The following is a 20,405-nucleotide window of genomic DNA, read 5'->3' as shown; positions in this document are numbered from 1 at the left end:
CAGTGGAGAAAGTAACTGCAGACGTGGGAGAAACAGCAAGAGAAGTAGAATCAGAAGTGAGGCCTGAAAATGTGACTGAATTGCTGCAATCTCATGGTAAAACTTGAATGGATGAAAAGTTGCTTCTTACGGATAAGCAAAGAAAGTGATTTCTTGAGATGGGAGATACTCTTAGTGAAGATGCTGTGAACATCGTTGAAATGACAAAAAAGGACTTAGATTACATAAGTTTAACTGACAAAGCAGTGGCAGGGTTTGAGAGAACTGACTCTAGTTTTGGAAGAAGTCCTAGTGTGGGTAAAAGGCCATAAACAGCACTGCACGCTATAGATAATTCTTTCGTAAAACAAAGAGTCAATTGGTGTAGCAAACTTCATTGCTGTCTTATTTTAACAAATTGCCACAGTTGGAGCTGGGCACAGTAGCTGGCACCTGTAATCCCAGCTACTCATGAAGCTGAGGCAAAAGGATCACTTGAGGCCAGGAGTTTGAGACCTGCCTGGGCAACATGGGGAGACTCCATCTTTAAAAATATTAATTTTTTAAAAAAATGGTTGTCCCTGTAGTACTCAGGAGGCCCAGGCAGGAGTATTGCTTGAGCCCAGGAGTCCAAGACTACAGTGAGCTATGATAGCGCCACTGAATCCTGTCTCTAAAAAAAGAAAAGAAACTGCCATAGCCACCCCAACATTCAGCAACCACCACCCTGATCAGTCAGTAGCCATCAACATTGAGGCAAGATCTTCCACCAGGAAAAAGATTATGGCTCACAGAAGCTCTGATGATCATTAGCATCTTTTAGCAGTAAAGTTTTAAATTAAGATATGTACATTTTTTAAACACAACGCTACTGCACTCTTAAGAGTATAGTGTAAACGTAACTTTTGTATGCACTGGGAAACCAAAAAATTCATATGACTCTCTTTACTGAGATATTCGCTTTACTTCAGTAGTCTGAAAATGAACCAGCAATATTTCTGAAGTATGCTTTTATTTTTTTACATTTGTTTACAATTTTCTCTAACAGAATTTCTTGCATTTCCAACCTAAAAACACATTTTACTCTAGCAATACTTCTACTGTATTTTCATGCATATAGGTCTTAAAACAATTTTTAGTGCTGTCAATAAGAGCTAAGAACCTGAAGTTAGGTCATTTTTAATCTAATCACATGGAATTGGTACTAGCAGTATAATACTGAATGTTATCAAACACAAGAGACAAGAGTCAAATTCTTAGAAAAGATTTATTATCAGAATGTAAAAACATAAGTGGTCAAGTAAACAGATTTCTTTAGTTCTGAAAGAGTAGAAGCAAAACCTAAGTAAAAACAATGTTTACAAATTTTAAGGTAGTAACATTAAAACTGTAAATTTTAAAAACTGGAACAATGGCACACATTATCCGAGGAGATGTGATCTTTCATAATAACAAGGATGTAAATTTTTGAAAGGTTTTAATACTCGAGACAGGAAAAAAAATCCCTACGACTAATAGATGAAAGTTGGGTAGGAAAACTCAACTGCTACAGCTTTAATTTTCACTTTTAAATTTTACTTATTTTTCTCTACCCTTTTAAGAGAGTAGTTCTCAACAAAAGGATTTAAAGTCTGGCAAGCTCCAGCTCCAAATCCTCCTCTTAGAAGTTGTGTGACCTCAAGCTAATCACTTAAGCACTATAAAGCTCCACTTTCTCATCCATAAAACTGACACAGCAGGGCTATTACTTGCTATTACGGGATAAAATAGAAGAGTATTCAAGAGGACTCTGTAAACTGTGAAGCATTACACAAATGTCACGTATTATTATTTACGTTGCTCAGATCTATTAAAAACTAGCCAAAAAGTGACCTAATGGAGAATATAATCTCTGCAAAATCTAGCACAGTTCATGTTTAAAATACAGTCATGCATCACTTACTAACACGGATATATTCTGAGACATGTGTTAAGCAATTTAGTCTTTGTGGAACATCATAGAGTGTACTTACATAAACCTAGAGTGTAGAGCCTACTACACAACTAGGCTATATGGCATATAGCCTATTGCTCAGACTACAAACCTGTACAGCATGTTACTGTACTGAATACTCTAGGCAACTGCAACACAATGTTAAGTATCTGTGTTATATAAATACATCTAAACATAGAAAAAGTACAGTAAAAATATGTTCTAAAATATTAAAAAGTGGCCTACCTGGATAGGCCCCTACAATGAATGGAGCTTAGAAGACTGGAAGTTGCTCTGGGTGAGTCAGCGAATGAGTGACGAGTGAACGTGAAGGCCTAGGACACTACCATACACTACCATAGACTTTAGAAACACTGTACACCTAGGCTACCCTAGATTTATTTTAAAATATTTTTCTTCCTTCAATAATAAATCTCAGCTTTCTGTATTTTTACTTTATAAACTTTTAAATTTAACTTTGTGACTCTTTTATAAGAACACAGCTTAAAACACAAACACACTGTACGGTGTACAAAAATATTTTCTTCTTTATATCCTTACTCCACAATCTTTTTTCTATTTTTTAAATTTTTTAAACTTTTTAAACTTTTTTTTTTTTGAGACAAGGTCCCACTCAGTCACCCAGGCTGGAGTGCAGTGGCACACGGCTCACTTCAGCCTCAACTTCCCAGGCTCAATCAATTCCCTCACCTCAGTCTCCGAAGTAGCTGGGACTACAGGTGTGCATTGCCACACCTAAATAATTTTTGTATTTTTTGTTGAGACGGGGTTTCCCCAAGTTGCCCAGGCTGGTCTCAAACTCCTAGGCTGTGATCCTCCCACCTCAGCCTCCCAAAGCACTGGGATTATAGGCATGTGCCACCATGCATGGCTAGTTTTTTTGTTAAAAACTGCAACACAAACACACACATTAGCTTAGGCCTACACAGAGTCAGGATCATCAATATCATTGTCTTCCACCTCCACATTTGTCCCACTGGAAGGTTATCAGGGGCAATAACACACATGGAGCTGTCATCTCCTATGACAACAAACGCCTTCTGGAATACCTCCTGAAAAGATCTGCCTGAGGCTGTTTTACAGTTAATGTGTTTTTTATAAGTAGAAGGAATGCACTCTAAAATAATAATTAAGATTAATAAATATAAAAATCAGTAATATAGTCATTACCATTATCAAGTATTATATAATGTACATAATTGTATGTGTTAGACTTGTACACAACTGACAGCATAGTGGATTTGTTTACACTAACACTGCCACAAACACTGAGTAGTGCAACCTTATGACAGCTACCACGTCACTAGGTGATGGAAATTTTTCGGCACCATTGTACATGCAGTCTGTCACTGGCCAAGATGTTGTTATGCAGCATATGACCAAATCTCTTTAAAGAAAGTGAAAACAACCCAATTACTATACCATCGAGACTAAGTGATTATTTTTAACATATCTTGGAATTTCCTTTACATGGAAATGTTCATCTATTTCTTAAATAATGGGGATCACATCATATATGTCATTTTATATTCTACTTTTTAAATTTGCTGTTTCAAAGTATGTGGTATCAGTAAACGGTCTTCAAAAAACTTAATTTTAATGGTTATGCAATAAACATAATATTATTCGAAAATGTATTTAATGATTCCCCTATTTTGGGCATGTGTGATGCTTCCATTTGTTAGTTATTAAAGTCGCTTGCTGTCTTCGCTTTCTCCCTACCTGTGCGCTTTTTAACCCATTATATGCTAGGTTTCTATTTGAAACACTCCAAAGAAACCATTATGGCAAAAGTCACTAATGACCTTCAAATAGCCAAAATCATAGGACACTGCAATTATAAAACATGACTGTGGACTTTAGAATTAGATACATCTGAGTTCGAATTCTGTCTTTACCACTGAGAAGCTATGTGAACACGGGCAAGTTATTTAATTCTCCATCATTGGTTTCTCCTCTGTAAAATGAACCTCATTTTTACAGATGTGATTTACTCAGGATGGCTGGAAAATCAGATGAGCTATATACCTAAGAACTTGGAGAAAGGGCAGGTATGCAGTAAGCACACAGTAAGTGCTAGGTATAATCTTTTTAAATTCTTGAGCAGCCACTTCTTTTTAAAATTCTCTCCTCTCTTGGCTTCTAGAATATTCTTTTCAGAGTCCTCGCCTACCTGCCTAATAGTTCTTCTTTACTTGTGTTGCTAGTCTTCAAGGTTCTCCTGTTACCCTTTATCTAACTTCATTCTCCTGAAGGTCCTTAGATGACTCTATCTTGGTGTTTCTCATACCTCTCCAGCTTCTCTTTCGCTGATCTGCTAATCTTCCCCTACTCACTGTTAAATGTTGTAGTTCCTCAACATAGACAACTTCTTCCTCCTCTCTACTCTCTCCTTTGCTATTTCATTCATGGATTAAGAATTCAACTACCAACTACACACAGTTGATTTATAACATTTATTTCTAGCCCAAACCTCTCCTCTGAATTTCAGGCTTATTTGATGTGGGTCTATTTGTTATCACTTGACTGCCTATTTGCTATCTCCTCTTTAGTTCTCAAAGGCACCTAAAATTCAACATGGCCAAAAAATAACATTTTGATCTTCATCCCAAACCTGTTCCTTTTCAGTGATACTTGGGCATCATTCTTAACCCCTTCTCCCTCATCCTTATCCAATCTGTCACCAAGGCATTGATTTTTACTTCCCACATATTGCTTGAATCCACATACTCTTCACCACCAGCACTCTAGTCCAAACTACCAGCATCTCCTGTCTGAAGTTTTAGCAGCTCCACCTCTTCTCTCCATCTGCTAAGAGCATAAAATTATAGATCTCACTAATATTGCAAAAACTTTAAAATATTCACAAATCTAAATCCAGAAGAGATTAGAACATGGCATGAAAACTGTGTATTTCAGAACATGGAGCTGGACTAGCTTAAAGACATATAATAATATATTTCATTTCATCAAAAATTAAAAGAGAAAAACCATATACAATAGTTCTGCCTTAGGCATGGTTTTGCTTTCCACAGTTTCAGTGACCCCAAGGTCAACTGCAATCCAGAAATATTCAATAGAAAACTGTAGAAATAAACAACTCATAAGTTTTAAATTGTGTGTTGTTCTGAATATCACGATAAAATCTCAAACCAACTCACTGTGTCCTGGCCAGGATGTGAATCATCCCTTTGTCCAGTGTATACATGATGTCAATACTACCCACCCATCAGTCATTTAGCAACTCTATGTTATCAAATCTACGATTGAAGTATTGCAGTACTTGTGTCCATGTAACTCTATTTTACATAATAATGGCTCCAAAACACAAGAGTAGAGATGCTGGCAATTCAGATATGCCAAAGAGAGCCATAAAGTGCTACCTTTAGGTGAAAAAGTGAAAGTTCTTGCCTTAATAAAGAAAAAAAAATAGTAGGCTGAGGTTGCTAAGATCTACAGTAAAAAAGAATCTTCTATCTGTGAAATTGTGAAGGAAAAAGAAATTTGTGCTAGTTTTGCTGTCACATCCCCAACTGCAAAAGTTTTGGCCACAGTGTGTGATAAGTGCTTAGTTAAGATGGAAGAGGAATTAATTTGTATGTGAAGGACACAAGCAGAAACATGTTCCGATTGACGGCAATGTGTTGCACCAGAAGGCACTGAGCCTATACGAAGATTTCAGCAAGGAATCTCCTGAAACCAGAGACACTGAGCAATTTACTGCAAATAAGGAATGGTCACACAGATTGAGGATTAGGTTTGGACTAAAAAATAAAAAATTACTGGAGAGTCTGTGTCTACTAATGAAGAAGCTGCTGTCGCATTTCTGGCAGAGTTGAAGAAGCTGATTAAGGAGAAAGGATACCATCCAAACAAGCTTTCAATTGCGATGAAACTGGGCTCTTCTGGGAGAAGATGCCTGACAGAACTGACATTTATCAAAGTACAAAGGAGGCATTAAGGCATAAAACGTGGAAGGACAGATTAACTCAGGTACCGTGTGATGACACTGCAGGGCATATGACAGAGCCAGGCATACTGTACAAAGTGAAAAATCCATGTGCCCTCAAAGAAAAAATGAAAAATTATCTGCCCAAATTCTGGCAACATAATTAGAAAGTATGGGTGACAGCTATCTCGTTCATGGAATGGTTCCACCAATGCTTCATCCCCGAAGTGAAAAACTATTTGAAAGAAGACAAGTTGAAACTTAAAGTCCTATTAATAACAGACAATGCAGCTGACCATCCTGAACCTGTTTACTATGAAAATGAAAATGTCGAGGTTTTATTTTGACCTCCAAATATAACCTCATTGCTTCAGTCCCTTGACCAGTGCATCATCTGGTCTGTCAAGGCCACATATACTTGCCTAGTATTTAATCACATTTGATCAGCAACTGATGCAGACCCTAATATGGACATAATACAGTGCTGGAAATCACTATTGCTGATGCAGTAACATTCATCAAAGCTGCAACTGATGAATTAAAACCAGAAACTGTAGATGTCTCCTTGAAGAATGTTTGGAGCAAAGTTATGAATGATTTTAAAGGCTTCTTGGGGATCAATGGAGAAGTCAGGAAAATCACACAGCATGACAAGTTGGTAGAGAAGGATTTGCCAATATCCTTGATGAAGAAGTAGAAGGTCATAACTGAAGGCCATCAAGAAGTGTTAATAAATGAGGCCATGGAAGAGTTAGAGTCATCTACAGAGGAAGAGGAAGACGAAGAATAAAATGAAGCAGAATCAGTAATGAGGCCATTACCAAAATTTGCTGAAGTGTTTCAAATTGCACAGACATTAAATGACAAAATTATTGAATATGATCCTTAATGGGACATAGTATCAAAGTCACCCAAATAATCACTGAAGCACTACAACCTCTGCAGCAACACTTCAACGAGTTAATAAAAAAGAGACAACAACTTCCAGTTACAATGTTCTTCCAAAAGGTTTCAGCAAAATAACCTTCAATTATCAAGGATCCCCACTCATCGACATCATGATGGTTTTGCAGTCCAGGATCACCTGAAGTAGACAATCCCCCTTCTGACATATCATCAGAAGATCAATAGTAGCCTAACACTACATCACAATGCCTATGTCATTCACCTCACTTCATCTCATCATATAAGCATTTTATCATCTCGTATCATCACATGAAGAAGAATGGGTATTCCAAGAGAGAGAAAGAGGGACTACATTCATATAACTTTTATTACAGTATATTGCCATAAATATTCTAGTTTATTATTAGTTGTTGTTAATCTCTTACTGTGGCTAATTTATACATTAAACTTTATCATAAGTATGTATGTATTAAAAAAACACAGTATGGGCTGGCGCGGTGGCTCATGCCTGTAATCCCAGCACTTTGGGAGGCCGAGGCAGGCGGATCACCTGAGGTCAGGAGTTCGAGACCAGCCTGACCAGCACGGTGAAATGCCATCTCTACTAAAATTACAAAATTAGTCAGGTGTGGTGGCACATGCCTGTAATCCCAGCTACTTGGGAGGCTGAGGGAGGAGAATTGCTTGAACCCGGGAGGTGAAGGTTGCAGTGAGCCAAGATCACGCCATTGCACTCCAGTCTGGGCAACAAGAGCGAAACTCCATCTCAAAAAAAACAAAAACAAAAACAAAGAAAAAACAGTATGTATAGAAAAAACACAGTATTTATAGGGCTCAGTGCTAGCTGTAGTTCTAGGCATCCACTGGGGTTCTGAGAACACATCTCCCTTGGATAAGGGGGCTTGCTGTAATTTTAAAATCAGGTACCAAAAGAAGACTCCAAGGTTTCTGGCATACTGAAGCCATTTGTTAACATAGGAGAGACTGTAGAAGGAGAAGGTTTGGTGCTACAGAGAAGAGTAAGTATGCAGTTGTGACAGTTTTAAAAGTTAGTCTTCAAGTTCTTTAAAACTCCTCTCATCAAGAAGTAGAGATGAATTCCTCTCCTCTTGAATAAGGACTAAACTTAGTGACTCATTTCTAACAACCAAATATGGCAGAAGTAATACCATGTGACATTTGAGACAGTATCATAACAGGTGATACAGCTTCCATCTGACTTTCTCTCAGAATGCTTGTTCTTGGAACCCAGCCACCATCTACCGAGGAAGTGTAAGCCACAATAAGAAGCCACATTTAACTGTCTTGGCCAGTAGCCCCAGCTGTGGTCCTAGCTGAAGCCAGTATAAACCACCAAACATGTGAAAAAGGAAGCTTTTGAGATCATTCCAACCCAAGCCGCCATCAGACAACAGTCACATAAGACTCTAGGAGAGAATAGCATAGTTCAACCCAGTCCATGCCCAGAACAGTAAGAATTAACAGTAATAAATGATTGATATTTTACTCTATTACATTTCGGGTAGTTTGTTACACAGCAATAGCAATGGTAGTCACAACAAAGGGATCACAATTTCACTCTTAAAATTATTCACAGCATCTTTCATTACTCAGACAAACATCACTGGGAAAACAACTCATTTTCTTTCTTCAAAATTATAGTCAAATTAATTTTTTAAATCTAAGGTAGCAAAGTCTTATTATTATATTGTGAAAATTTGTAAAATATTGAAGAAGTATTTAGCATATAATAAATTTTAACAGGCATCAAACCAGCTGTTAAATCTTAAAGACAAAATTGTTATCAACATAAAAACTGTGCATAAAACTGGGCAATGAGCAAGCATATTCATCAAATAAACATTTTATACAAATAAAAGGAGTAAGCATGTATTAATTTCATTAGTGAGGACACCATGAAAAAATGATTTTCAGTAACTACAAAAAAAAAGTAAATGAATTTGGTAGAAGAAATATTGAATTTACATATTCCAAATGTAAAAATGGTAACCAGAGAAAGCTGGCATTAATTTGAGAGCAGTAGATGATGTTAACTACAGAATAAGATGAAAAGTTCCAGTGAAAAATTTTTACTGTTAAAATGTTTTTCAGTAACTGATTTTTAAAATGAAATTTTTTCATAATGAGTATACAAAATGTTTAGAGAAGTTATTTAGAATTTATTTAGAAATTATTAGACTAGAGAAGTTATAATCACATACAAAATTAAACAATCATCAGATAGTATACAAAATCACACTGGTATACAAAAGTGATCAAACTGAATAATTTATCATTGCTTAGGAAATAAAAATTGTAGTCAGAAAAACAGATTAGTTCTTTAGAGTGACCTGAATAAGATGAACAGCAGCAAACAGGAATTAATGACTTGTATTCAAGAATTATCATATGTATAGGATAATACTATATACACCCTTCACCTGTAGTCACACATACCACATTCTCACACTCATCATCGTCTTGTTTTATGGCTACATAATTATGTACACATATATACATACACACATATATATGGGTATATACATTTGTATATTTATATGTGCACATAGTATGTATACACATATATAAACATCCATGTGCATATATGTTTAAAAGTCCATTAACAGACTTGATAAGTACACAAAACCAAAATGTCAAAAAAAAAAAAAAAAGAACTAATAAAAACATTACTAGCTGTTTCATACCTGAAGTTGTAGGTACTTCCACAGTAATACTACTATATGGTGGAGGGGAAGAATCAGTTTCAAGTGCTGGTGCTGAGGAGGCAGCCTGCACAATCTGCGGTGCTGGGTTTGAAGTAGATGGCTGCTCTATGGCCGATAATTCCGAGTTATCCTCTTCATTAAGAAGCTAAGAGAACAAAAGAAAAAGAAAACATTCATGTAATGCTAATTATTTTTTAAATTTAGGCTAATTTTAGGCTAATTTTATCATTTCAGACACAGGATCACTTTTTGGCCAAACACAAAGTAAAATGGCATTTTTAGATAGTATACAAAATCACACTAGTATTTCAAAGTTTTTGAAAAACAATTTGTAAAGACTTAGTTATTAAGAAGTTCAGAATTTTCAGTTTCTTTACAATAAAGTTCAAATTAAGAATTTATAAAGAAAATATCATGATTCAAAATAGATACAAATTCATATGATCCTACAGTAGATATCAAAGGTCCACCACATTGCTTGGATAAGGGGGCCTACTGTAATTTTAAAATCAGGTACCAAAAGAAGACTCCAAGGTTTCTGGCCTATTGAAGCCATTTATTGAAATCAGAGAGACTGTAGAAGGAGAAGGTTTGGTGTTACAGGAAAGAAGAAGTATGCAATTGTGACAACAGTTATTGCATACTACAAAGAAAAGCAAAAATCCTAATAACATAGCCACAATACCATCTCTACTACCATCTCTTCCTACTTATGAGCCTCCTGAAAAAATGTGTGAATCTAGAATAATTAGAAATGAAAGCTGAATTAATGAAATGGAATAAAACAGATAAACATTCTAAAAATGTGGAGTACTCTAAGTAGGTTTTCCCAAGTACAAAAAAAATTACTAAAGCAAGGCTGGGCGCAGTGGTTCACGCCTGTAATCCCAGCACACTGGGAGGCCAAGATGGGTGGATCACTTGAGGCCAGGAATTTGAGAACAGCCTGGCCAACATGGTGAAACCTTGTCTCTACTAAAAATACAAAAATTAGCTGAGTGTGGTGGCGCACACCTGTAATTCCAGCTACTTGGGTGGTTGAGGCAGGAGAATTGCTTGAACCCGGGAGGCGGAGGTTGCAATGAGCCAAGATTGCGCCACTGCACTCCAGCCTGGGCGACAAAGCGAGACTCCATCTCAAAAAAAAAAACAAACCAACAAAAAAATTACTAAAGCAAAACGAGTTGATGTGTATATAAAACTCTAGCAAATGTTCTTCATCTCAACAAATTCACTGAGAGTTCAATAAATGTTAATAACATGTTGAGATCTTTAATCACTTAACTCAATCTTCACAACAACCTAGGAGATCCTAGGAGACAGAGACTGTTATTATCACCAACAAAAGGAAAACAATAAACAAACAGGGAGTACAGAAACTAATTTGCCAAACGTCACAACAGTAAGAATGGGTAAAGTAAGGAAGTAAAGCCAAGCAGTGTGACTGAAGACCTTTTGCTTACTTACGGTAATCTTTGAAATGGTCATTCTTCAGGAACTGGTAATAACTACATGCAGACAAACTAAGATGAGTCAAAGGCATCAATACTAACTATAAAAAGTGATTCATCAAGAAGTACTTTGATCCTTAAATATATTTGGCAAAAAGTCTTACTAAAAATTTTAAGATACTTTTAAAACTGGAATCTCGATTTCAAAAGAAACTACTAGTTTTCCATATTATTTAATTTTCATATTTTGATTTATTCCTGTTACTCTAAGAAATTCAATGTTAAAAATAATCCCCCAAATAAATTTTGTCAGAGCTAGTATACATACCAATTTGAATGTGAAGTAGCAAAATGAAAATGAATTTTGGAATTTAGAAAGAGCAGCATGTTGGACTGGGCGCAGAGGCTTGCACCTGTAATCCCAGCATTTTGGGAGACTGAGGCAGGCGGGCTGCTTGAGCTCAGGGGTTCAAGATCAGCCTGGGCAATACGGTGAAACCCAATCTCTACCAAAAAATACAAAAATTGGCCAGGCCTGGCATGTGACTGCAGTCCCAGTTACTAAAGAGGCTGAGGTGGGAGAATCACTTGAGCCTAGGAGGATGAGACTGCAGTGAGCCGTGATCATACTACTGCACTCCAGCCTGGATGACAGGGTAAGACATTGTCTTAAATAGAAAAAAGAAAAGAAAAAAAGAAAAAACTAAAAAAGAAAGATCAGCATGTAAATTTTTGCTCTACCATTTAGGACCTCTGATAAAATTTTCTCCATGCCTTAGTGTTCACTTATTAGCTCTGAATGCAGTCAAAATCCTCATAGGGTTGTAAAATAATATTTGGAAAGCATCTAATATAACAACCAACACACTGAAGGATTTAACAAATACTATTCTCCCACTTCTTCCCTTTTATTTAGTTTAGTTCATCACCTCAAGGAGAAATTATGCGGTACTCTCTAACAATCCAGTCAGTAGTCACTCATCTTTAAAATAAATAAGTAAATGCAAAGTAAAACAAGAGGTCAATTTACTACACATTGCTTTTCCATGTCTTGGTAAATGATCACACTAGCAAAACATTTTTGTGAGATAGTAAATGTAGTATAACTTAACAAAACTGTCACAATCATGTCTAAAATCATTTTTGAAATTACTAAGACCACTCTTTCCACAAACATAACATTAAGAGTTACATAATTAAATCAATTCACATAAATTGAATTCTAAAACCAAATAAACATAAGTGAATTTTATGATTATGAGCCTTATGAAATTTATATTTCTTGAAGCACTTTTCAAGTAGGCACTTAATGACCACCCTCTTGACTAGCGACATGTTACACCTGGTATTACAATCTGTCTCCCCATGTCTTCCTACTACATGGTATCCAGGAGAATTCCTCACTTAATTATCTTTAAGTGATAATATTTTAAGACCAAAAATGTTAGATGAGCAAAGAAAGTCAAATAAAAGTACAATACAGATATCTACTTGTTAATATCACCTAAACAATTAATTGTGAAGGTGTCGAAAAGGGAAAACCACTTTTCCACATCTCTTATTAAAGTTGCAAATGTAGATACAGTGAGCTTTATATGCAAAACAGCATTCTTCCAGTTTCTCACAAAAAAACACTCTTTACCACATTAAATACAAAAATGTGCTCCCCAGAATGACCAACTTACTTTCAAAAACTGTCAGAATTTACTCAAATAACTAAAATGAAAGGAATAACTACAAACACTTTTATATATAAGCTCCAAAATAAAGCTTTGGAGCCTATAAAACATGCCCTAATTTATTTCAACTGCCCTACCTAACACCTACGGTTTTGACAAAATTATAATATGTGAATATTACCATGCATCAACAGTAAAACTCACTAACTCAGTCAACGACCTCTACCTACTGTAGCATATATAACTTTCAATTTACTTTAAATAATATTATGCAATTTTGACATCTTTGTGCCAGCAATAAAATTGACTCTATGAATTAACCAACTTTGATTGCCTTTTAAACAAATTCATTACAAGGGTTAAAAGAAAATCATATTTATCAAATTAGACAATTCCACTTGAGAATAATTTCTCTTAAACATGTTCTCCAATGGTTCTATTTGACATTCATTAACAATTACCTAATAGCAAAAAGGGAGGAGGGGGAGGCAGGAGAAGAGGGGACCTACCTGTATACCGTAATGCGCTAAGCTCTGTGCCCGATTTATACATCACCTCAAAAGCTTCCAGCTTTTCCTACTTATAAGTCTCCTGAAAAAATGTGGGCAATATAGCACATGAGAACTAAACTGTCTTTAATATATCAACCAGGGTGGTGAAAAGTTGCACAGTGAATGAACCAAAATTTTTTTCTTTTTGTTTAAAGAAAAAAAAAATGACAACAGAGCTGTCTTAAAAGCATTTGTAGCTAGTCTTTACAGATGTATACTGAGTGTTTTTAATAACAAGAAAACTGTAAGCATTATGATTAACTCTAGCTGGAAGCACAGCCTTCTAGTGTATAAAGATTGTTTCTTTTACTTTTATTGGCATTTATCCTGTATAATAACCTTTCATTCTATCTTAACGTGATAAAATATTAATGTAATAACTGGATGCTTTGCTTTTGAGAAGCTAGAGACCTCACTGAATGTTCTCTAAAAGTAACAAGATAAGACTGTGCAGATGCGCTATCAAGTGTTGCTTGGCAAGCAGTGCACTACATTAGAGCCTGGTGGGTCAGCCAGCAATGTGACCTCTTCTCATTTCTTTTCTGTTTTAATTTGGATGTAGGTTAGACCTACAGGAAGAGAACTGTAATTTTTTACAAATCATTTTTAAAGTAGGAAAAAAAAGTGATCTAAACAGCCTATGAATATGTATACTATCATATTATTACTATGTTTAGTATCAGAGGGCAGATCCAGGAATAAGAGTCATTGCAATGAGATAAATTTTAGCTCAATAAAAAACTTGGCTGACTGTGGTGGCTCACACCTTGTAATCCCATTGGGAGGCCAAGATGGGAGGATCACTGGAGCCCAGGAATTCAAGACCAGCCTGGGCAACACAGGGAGACCCTGTTAAAGTAACAGCTCTCCATAAGTGGAGGTTATGTCTGTCTTGTCAAACACTCTGAAAATATTAAATAGAAGTAAGTCCCCCAAAGTACTCTGATTCAGCCTTGGTTAAAATTAAAAGAAAATATAATATAAGTCACCAGTCATAATGACATAAGATGGAAAGCTCTGAGAGAGAAAAACCTTGCTAACACAAGTATTTTGACGTCTCTAACAGTTAGTACTACTTTCCTTAATATGTTGCCATTACTTTTAATGGCAAAATCACAATTACTTTTGCACCAACCTAATAAATTAAAGAGAGAGGGCTGAAGAACATTAACTTCTCAAAGACCTCCAAGGAACAAAGAAGTCAAATGGGTGGAATAAAGATCTTATATAAATTTCTATTTAAAAAAGAATCACAACTCTGGTCAACTTCCTTTTCATGTGTTAAGACTGCAACGTAAATATACTAAATACCAAGATTCCCTCCTGGAACACAACATGCTCTCTATGGCACATTCATTTGTTGTGTTTACACTCCTTTGATTAGGAGAGATACGCTTCTTGAAATCTTACAAAATATCAAGAGAAACATACTCTCTTCAAAATTCTATTTACCTTACTCAGATCTTATCTAAGGAAACAAGTATTTACGAATCTGTCCTACAATTATGACTCTTTGTCAATAGGTCAATATGATCTGAACATATGGCTTGCTGATCTCCTAATCCTTAATGGAAAAAAAAAAAAAGAGAGAAGAGAAAAAACCAACATAAAGGAGAGAAAACATCTGAGTGTGCTGGGTTGACACCTTCTCACACTTTCTTTCCCTCTAAGGTTGTCTATCTTCAAGGACGCTGCTCCCTGCTGGACTCTACTCACTCTCTCAAAGTCTTCTGAAAATCCAACAATCTAGAGCCCATCAATTTATCATGAAAAGCCCACAATGTATGTCATTAATGTCTATATGTTTCATCATGGGATGATGTTCAGCTCAATTTTTGTAGTTTTATATCACAATATGTGTTAGATATATTTTAAGTTTACTTTTAAAAGATGGCATTTTTTGAAGTCTGGCAACGAACTTGAGTTTGTGTCTCTCCACAGTACAATATCTTGATTTCATTAAGGCCTGGAACTTTTTGAATATTTGTTGGCGACTATGCTGGGTGTTAAACAGAGTAGACATGTGATTGTCTCCCTAAAATCCTTTCCATAACTCTTTCATTGTAAGTCCACAGTAATTTCTGTGGGAATTCAACCCACCCTACTCCAAGCCTAACCCCAACTACATTAATCAGGATACTCCTTTGGCATGACAACTGGTTCCCAACCAGCATGGCTTTCCTCCTGTGTAGGATACCTGGGTCAAAGCTAGGTGATAAGGTAACCTAAAATGATCCAATTAAAGATGATGGCATATTTTAATATTCACATAAATTAATTGAGCTAATTTCCAAGACAAATATGGTTTTCATCAAATTGTTTTAATAAAATGACAACACAGAGTGATTCTAGTTTTTAAGATTTCCCTCCTTAAGTGGCTTGGAGACCATAATTTAGAAACCAAAATGGAGAAGCTACAACCACAGGACCAGCCCAAACTGAGCCTACTCTGTCAATAACAAAATGTCAAGTATCTTTTAGGTGTAATAGATTCAGAGACTGCAAGACATGTAGCCTGGGCATATGCAACAGAAAAAGCTTGACTTCTAACAATCCCCACAACCAAAGAATCCTCCCCTCAGAACCAAGAAGACTGGGATGTGACCAAAAACAGGGGTCCATTGGCCTGGAAGATCTGAGACTACAATCCACATCAATATACCTTTCCACAAATGGTCAAATTCGCAGCTCTCCAATCAGACCCTGCCAAGCCAACATTCCTAAATCCTTTTCCTGGCCCTCTGATCCCTTAAAAGTTGCCTTAGAGCCTAAACTGGGGACACGGTTTTGAATCTGTTCCTATCTTTTTGCTTACCAGTTTTGTAGTAAAGCCTTTCTTTTCTCAAAAGCCAGTTCCACATACTACTGGGTCTCTGTGTATCCATCGGGCAGCAACAGCAAGCCCATGTGCTTGATAACAAGGCTGTTTCAACGCATTTTTTAAAAGCAGAAGACATTTTAAATGATAGTGTTTGAATTTATAAAACTATTTAAATTTTCAAGTTTTCAAAATATTTCAGTGCTTTGGTTTTCACAAGCTAACATACTAGTATTCTATCCAACAAAGCCATCGACAATATAATGATAATGGTAACTAGTAATCAAAGGTTTTGTTTCCTTAATCAAATTAAGTAAGGACATTTTGACAGATTCTCCAGAAAGTTTCTGATTTGCATGTACCAAAAATTAGTCAAAAATGGGGTGGCTAATAAAGTTTGAAAGTCAAATTGTGCAAAGAATATATACATAATAATAAAAGACTGAGGTCTCACACATTAAAGCATAGAAAAATATCAAAATATTCAGCAATCAGAATCTGAACATTAAGAGGTTTTAAAAGCAAAACTATTTAGGGAGAAGAACAGAAAACAAGAACTAGTAAATTCTAATTGCAACCATTTCCTTCCAGGAAACATTCACTCACAAGTCTGTGCTGCTTTCTGAGTCCCTGGGGGCTTAGGGACACCTGGCCATCTCTAATTAGATTTGGGAATTATGTCTGCCTTCCCAATCAGATCATAAGCTTTTGATATTTAGGAAATATGCGTTGTTCATCTTGGTATCCCCTAAATCAGGTAACAGAGTTTAGGGCATAGAATTGGCTTCACATTAAATATACTGTCCTCTAAACCTCGTAGAGTTTTTCCCTCATGGAAATGGGAGCTTGTCAAATAATGGATGCAATATGCACTGAATACATCAAGATTCAGTATTACACACCTCACAGATTTCTACAATTCCCACAGCGCTTTACATATATAAACTTGAAATATTTCATATTCAACTGTTACGAAGCAGTCACCATAATTTAGTAAGTAAATATGTGCCCCTAAAAGTTTACAAAATTAAACAATGGTTTCTGAAAACTACAGGTCACTCAATATGTATCCTAAACAAGAATGTAAATTCCAACCCCACATCACCCAAGCCTTTATAATAACTACTACTTTAGTGACGGCCATGCTTACCATAGCTAGACGAGAGAGCTAAGGAAATCAAACTATTTTACCCCAAATTATACGGCTTTGACATAATTTGAGATTGCTATTCAGAGGGCCTGCAAACAGAAGTAGCCCTGAAAAGCCATCTTTTGTGAGAGATTTCCATCTACAGAGAAAATCTACGTTGACGCAGCCAGGCTTTCTCTGAGGGCCTTCCCTTGTCCAATCCAGGAAAGTTTAACTGAGACCAATTTTTTTTTTTTTTTTTTTTTTGAGACAGAGTCTTGCTCTGTTGCCCAGGCTTGAGTGAAGTGGCAAGATCTCAGCTCACTGCAACCTCTGCCTCCCAGGTTAAAGCGATTCTCCTGCCTCAGCCTCCCAAGTAGCTGGGATTACAGGTGTGTGCCACCACACCCTGGGTAATTTTTGTATTTTTAGTAGAGACAGGGTTTCACTCTGTTGGCCAGACTGGTCTCGAACTCCTGACCTCCATCACCATCTAGCCAGCACAGCTAGAATATAAAGCAGGCAGAAAAATATGAAAAGACGAGACTGGCCTACGTGCCCTGCCTACATCTCTTTCCTGTGCTGGATGTACATTTATTTGGTCTGGAAAGCTGAGTAGCCAGGAGAGCCATTCTGAGTCCCAAAACTGAAAACTGAAGCTTGCAGATGCAAGGCCTACTGTGGGACCTTGTGATTGTGTGAGTTAATAAACCTCTCTCTCTCTCTCTCTCTCCCCCTCTGTCTCTCTCTCTCTCTCTCTCTCTCTCTCTCTCTCTCTCTCTATGACTAATACAACTCCTCCCCTTGGCCAAGGGCATTCCAAAGTTAACCTGTAAAACTAATTCAGGCCATGATGAGAAGAGGGAGTGGACATGCCTCATTACCATTAAAATCAACACAGACCTTAAGGCTGATAGAACAGACTCTTTAGGTCTGATAAGAAGCATTTATAATCGATTCTCTCTGAAGCCTGTTACTTGGTGGCTTCATCTGAATGATAAAACCTTGGTCTCCACAACCTCTTATCATAACTTCTTTCTATTGATTCCAAGTCTTTAGATAATAACTCAACCAACTGCCAATCAGAAAATCTATTAATCCACTTATGACCTGAAGTCCCCACTCTCCACTGCCCCCCTACCCATTGTCCCACCTTTCCAGACCAAATAAATGTACATCTTACACATACTGATAGATATCTTATGTATCCCTAAAATATATACAACCAAGTTGTAGGCCAACCACCTTGGGCACATGTTGTCAGGACCTCCTGAGGCTGTGTCGCCAGTATATCTTTAAGCTTGGCAAAATAAATTCCTAAATTAATTGAGACCTGTTTCAGATACTTTTTGGGTGACACAGTAAAAACGCCAACTCTAGAATAATTTTATTACACAAAACACATGAAACAACAGCACACAGAAGAAATGTAAATCAATAAAAATAAAATATTTCTAGTAATGAAGGAAGTAAAACTGCACGTTGGAAAGAAGAGAGTTGGAGTTGAATTAGCTAGTAACAGTATAAATAAATTCAATCACCTTGAAGAGCAATCTGGTAATTCCTACTGTCAAGAGATGTTTGAACCAGAGCAACTCCATCTTGAACAGGAACTGGGTAAAATAAGGCTGAGACCTACTGGGCTGCATTCCCAGAAGGTTAAGGCATTCTTAGTCACAGGATGAGATAAGAGGCTGGCACAAGTTACAGGTCATAAAGACCTTGCTAATAAAACAGTCTGCAGTAAAGAAGCTGGCTAAACCCCACCAAAACCAAGATGGCCAAGAGATGACCTCTGGTTGTCCTCACTACTACACTCCCACCAGCAAGCATCCTGACAGTTTACAAATGCCATGGCAACATCAGGAAGTTACCCTATGTGGTCTAAAAAGGGGAGGCATGAATGATCCACCCATTGTTTAGCATATAATCAAGAAATAACAATAAATATGAGCAACCAGCAGCCCTCAGGGCTGCTCTGTCTATGGAGTAGTCAGTCATTCTTTTGTTTCTTTACTTCTTTAATAAACTTGCTTTCACTTTATGGATTTGCCCTGAATTCTTTTCTTGCATGAGATCTAAGAACCCTCTCTGATCCAGACCCCTTTTCAGTAACACTAGTAAAGGTAAAAGTGTGCAGGACCCAAGAGTTCTACTTCCAAACGTTAACACTAGGAAATTCTCACATGGAAATAAAGTGGTATGCACAAGAATGTTCAAGGCAGCAATATTTGTAATGGTGAGAAACTTAAAACAACTTTCTAGCCAGTAGGCAATAAATAACTATTATCCCATGATTTATAAGACTAATTAGATCTATATTAACCATCACAGATAAATCTTTAAAACATGCTGAATGAGTAAAGTTCAAAAAGTATAAAACAGAATACTATAACAAATACATTTTCACATAATCTAAAACTAAAATACATATTATAATAAAGCATACATGTAAGTATTAAAAGAAAAGCAGAAAAACATTCACAGAAATGATAAATATCAGCTTCAGGATAACGTTAAGAGGATAAACAGATGAGGAAAAGCATAGAATGTAATGCTTTATTTCATTTCTTTTAAAAAAAAAAAAGTTCAAGATCTCAAACAAATAATACAGCAAGATGTTAACACCTATTATGTCCATGGTGGATATAGAACTATCTTTTACTTTATGTTTGAAATGTTTCATAGTTTTAATGTTTAAATTTTTAAAAAAGTTCATCCTGCCAAGTTGTCTTCCACGAATAGACATTTTTAAACATGAAAGAAGACAGAATACACAGCACCCATGTGTCCTTGAAAAAGCAACTCCCCGTGATGAAAACAAGACAACTAAAAACTCAATCAGAACAAAAACCACAGAAACAGAAAATCCATGGAAAAGATACAATGGTAAGCACTAAATCCATTTAAATATAGACCTAAGGCTAAACATAGAACTAAAGACTAACTTCTGGTAAACAGAAAGCAAATATTATATGCCCTAAAAAAGCAAAAATACAACATAAAATTCAGAACTGAAGAAAGAGATGACAGAACGTATGAACAGCACTCAACTTCATCTTTCATGGCAGGGACTTCATATCTCATATCTAAACGTTAAACATGCAGTTTTTAAAAATACTCCGATTTCTTACTGTTTTTTATAAACCATTTTCCTAATTTTAGTGAACTCTTATAGAACCTAAGATTTCTGTGGCAAAGAAACCTTTACCTAGAGTTCAGCA

At 36.3% G+C, this 20,405-nt stretch overlaps 1 protein-coding gene across 1 annotated transcript in view; it reads right to left on the bottom strand.

Moving 5' to 3' along the window:
- The window catches only part of NDFIP2 (Nedd4 family interacting protein 2), a 69,078-nt gene that overhangs the window by 23,603 nt on the left and 25,070 nt on the right, over positions 1–20,405 (bottom strand). Inside the window, exon 2 of the mRNA XM_015121297.3 lies at positions 9,533–9,698. Within this exon, the coding sequence (XP_014976783.3) occupies positions 9,533–9,698 (166 nt within the window). The remainder of the gene's footprint in view (positions 1–9,532; positions 9,699–20,405) is intronic.

This window comes from Macaca mulatta, chromosome 17 (assembly GCF_049350105.2).
Source record: "Macaca mulatta isolate MMU2019108-1 chromosome 17, T2T-MMU8v2.0, whole genome shotgun sequence".
Lineage (NCBI taxonomy): Eukaryota > Metazoa > Chordata > Mammalia > Primates > Cercopithecidae > Macaca > Macaca mulatta.
The sequence above is the reverse complement of the archived record's forward strand: the minus strand, read 5'-3'. Positions and strand labels throughout refer to the sequence as shown.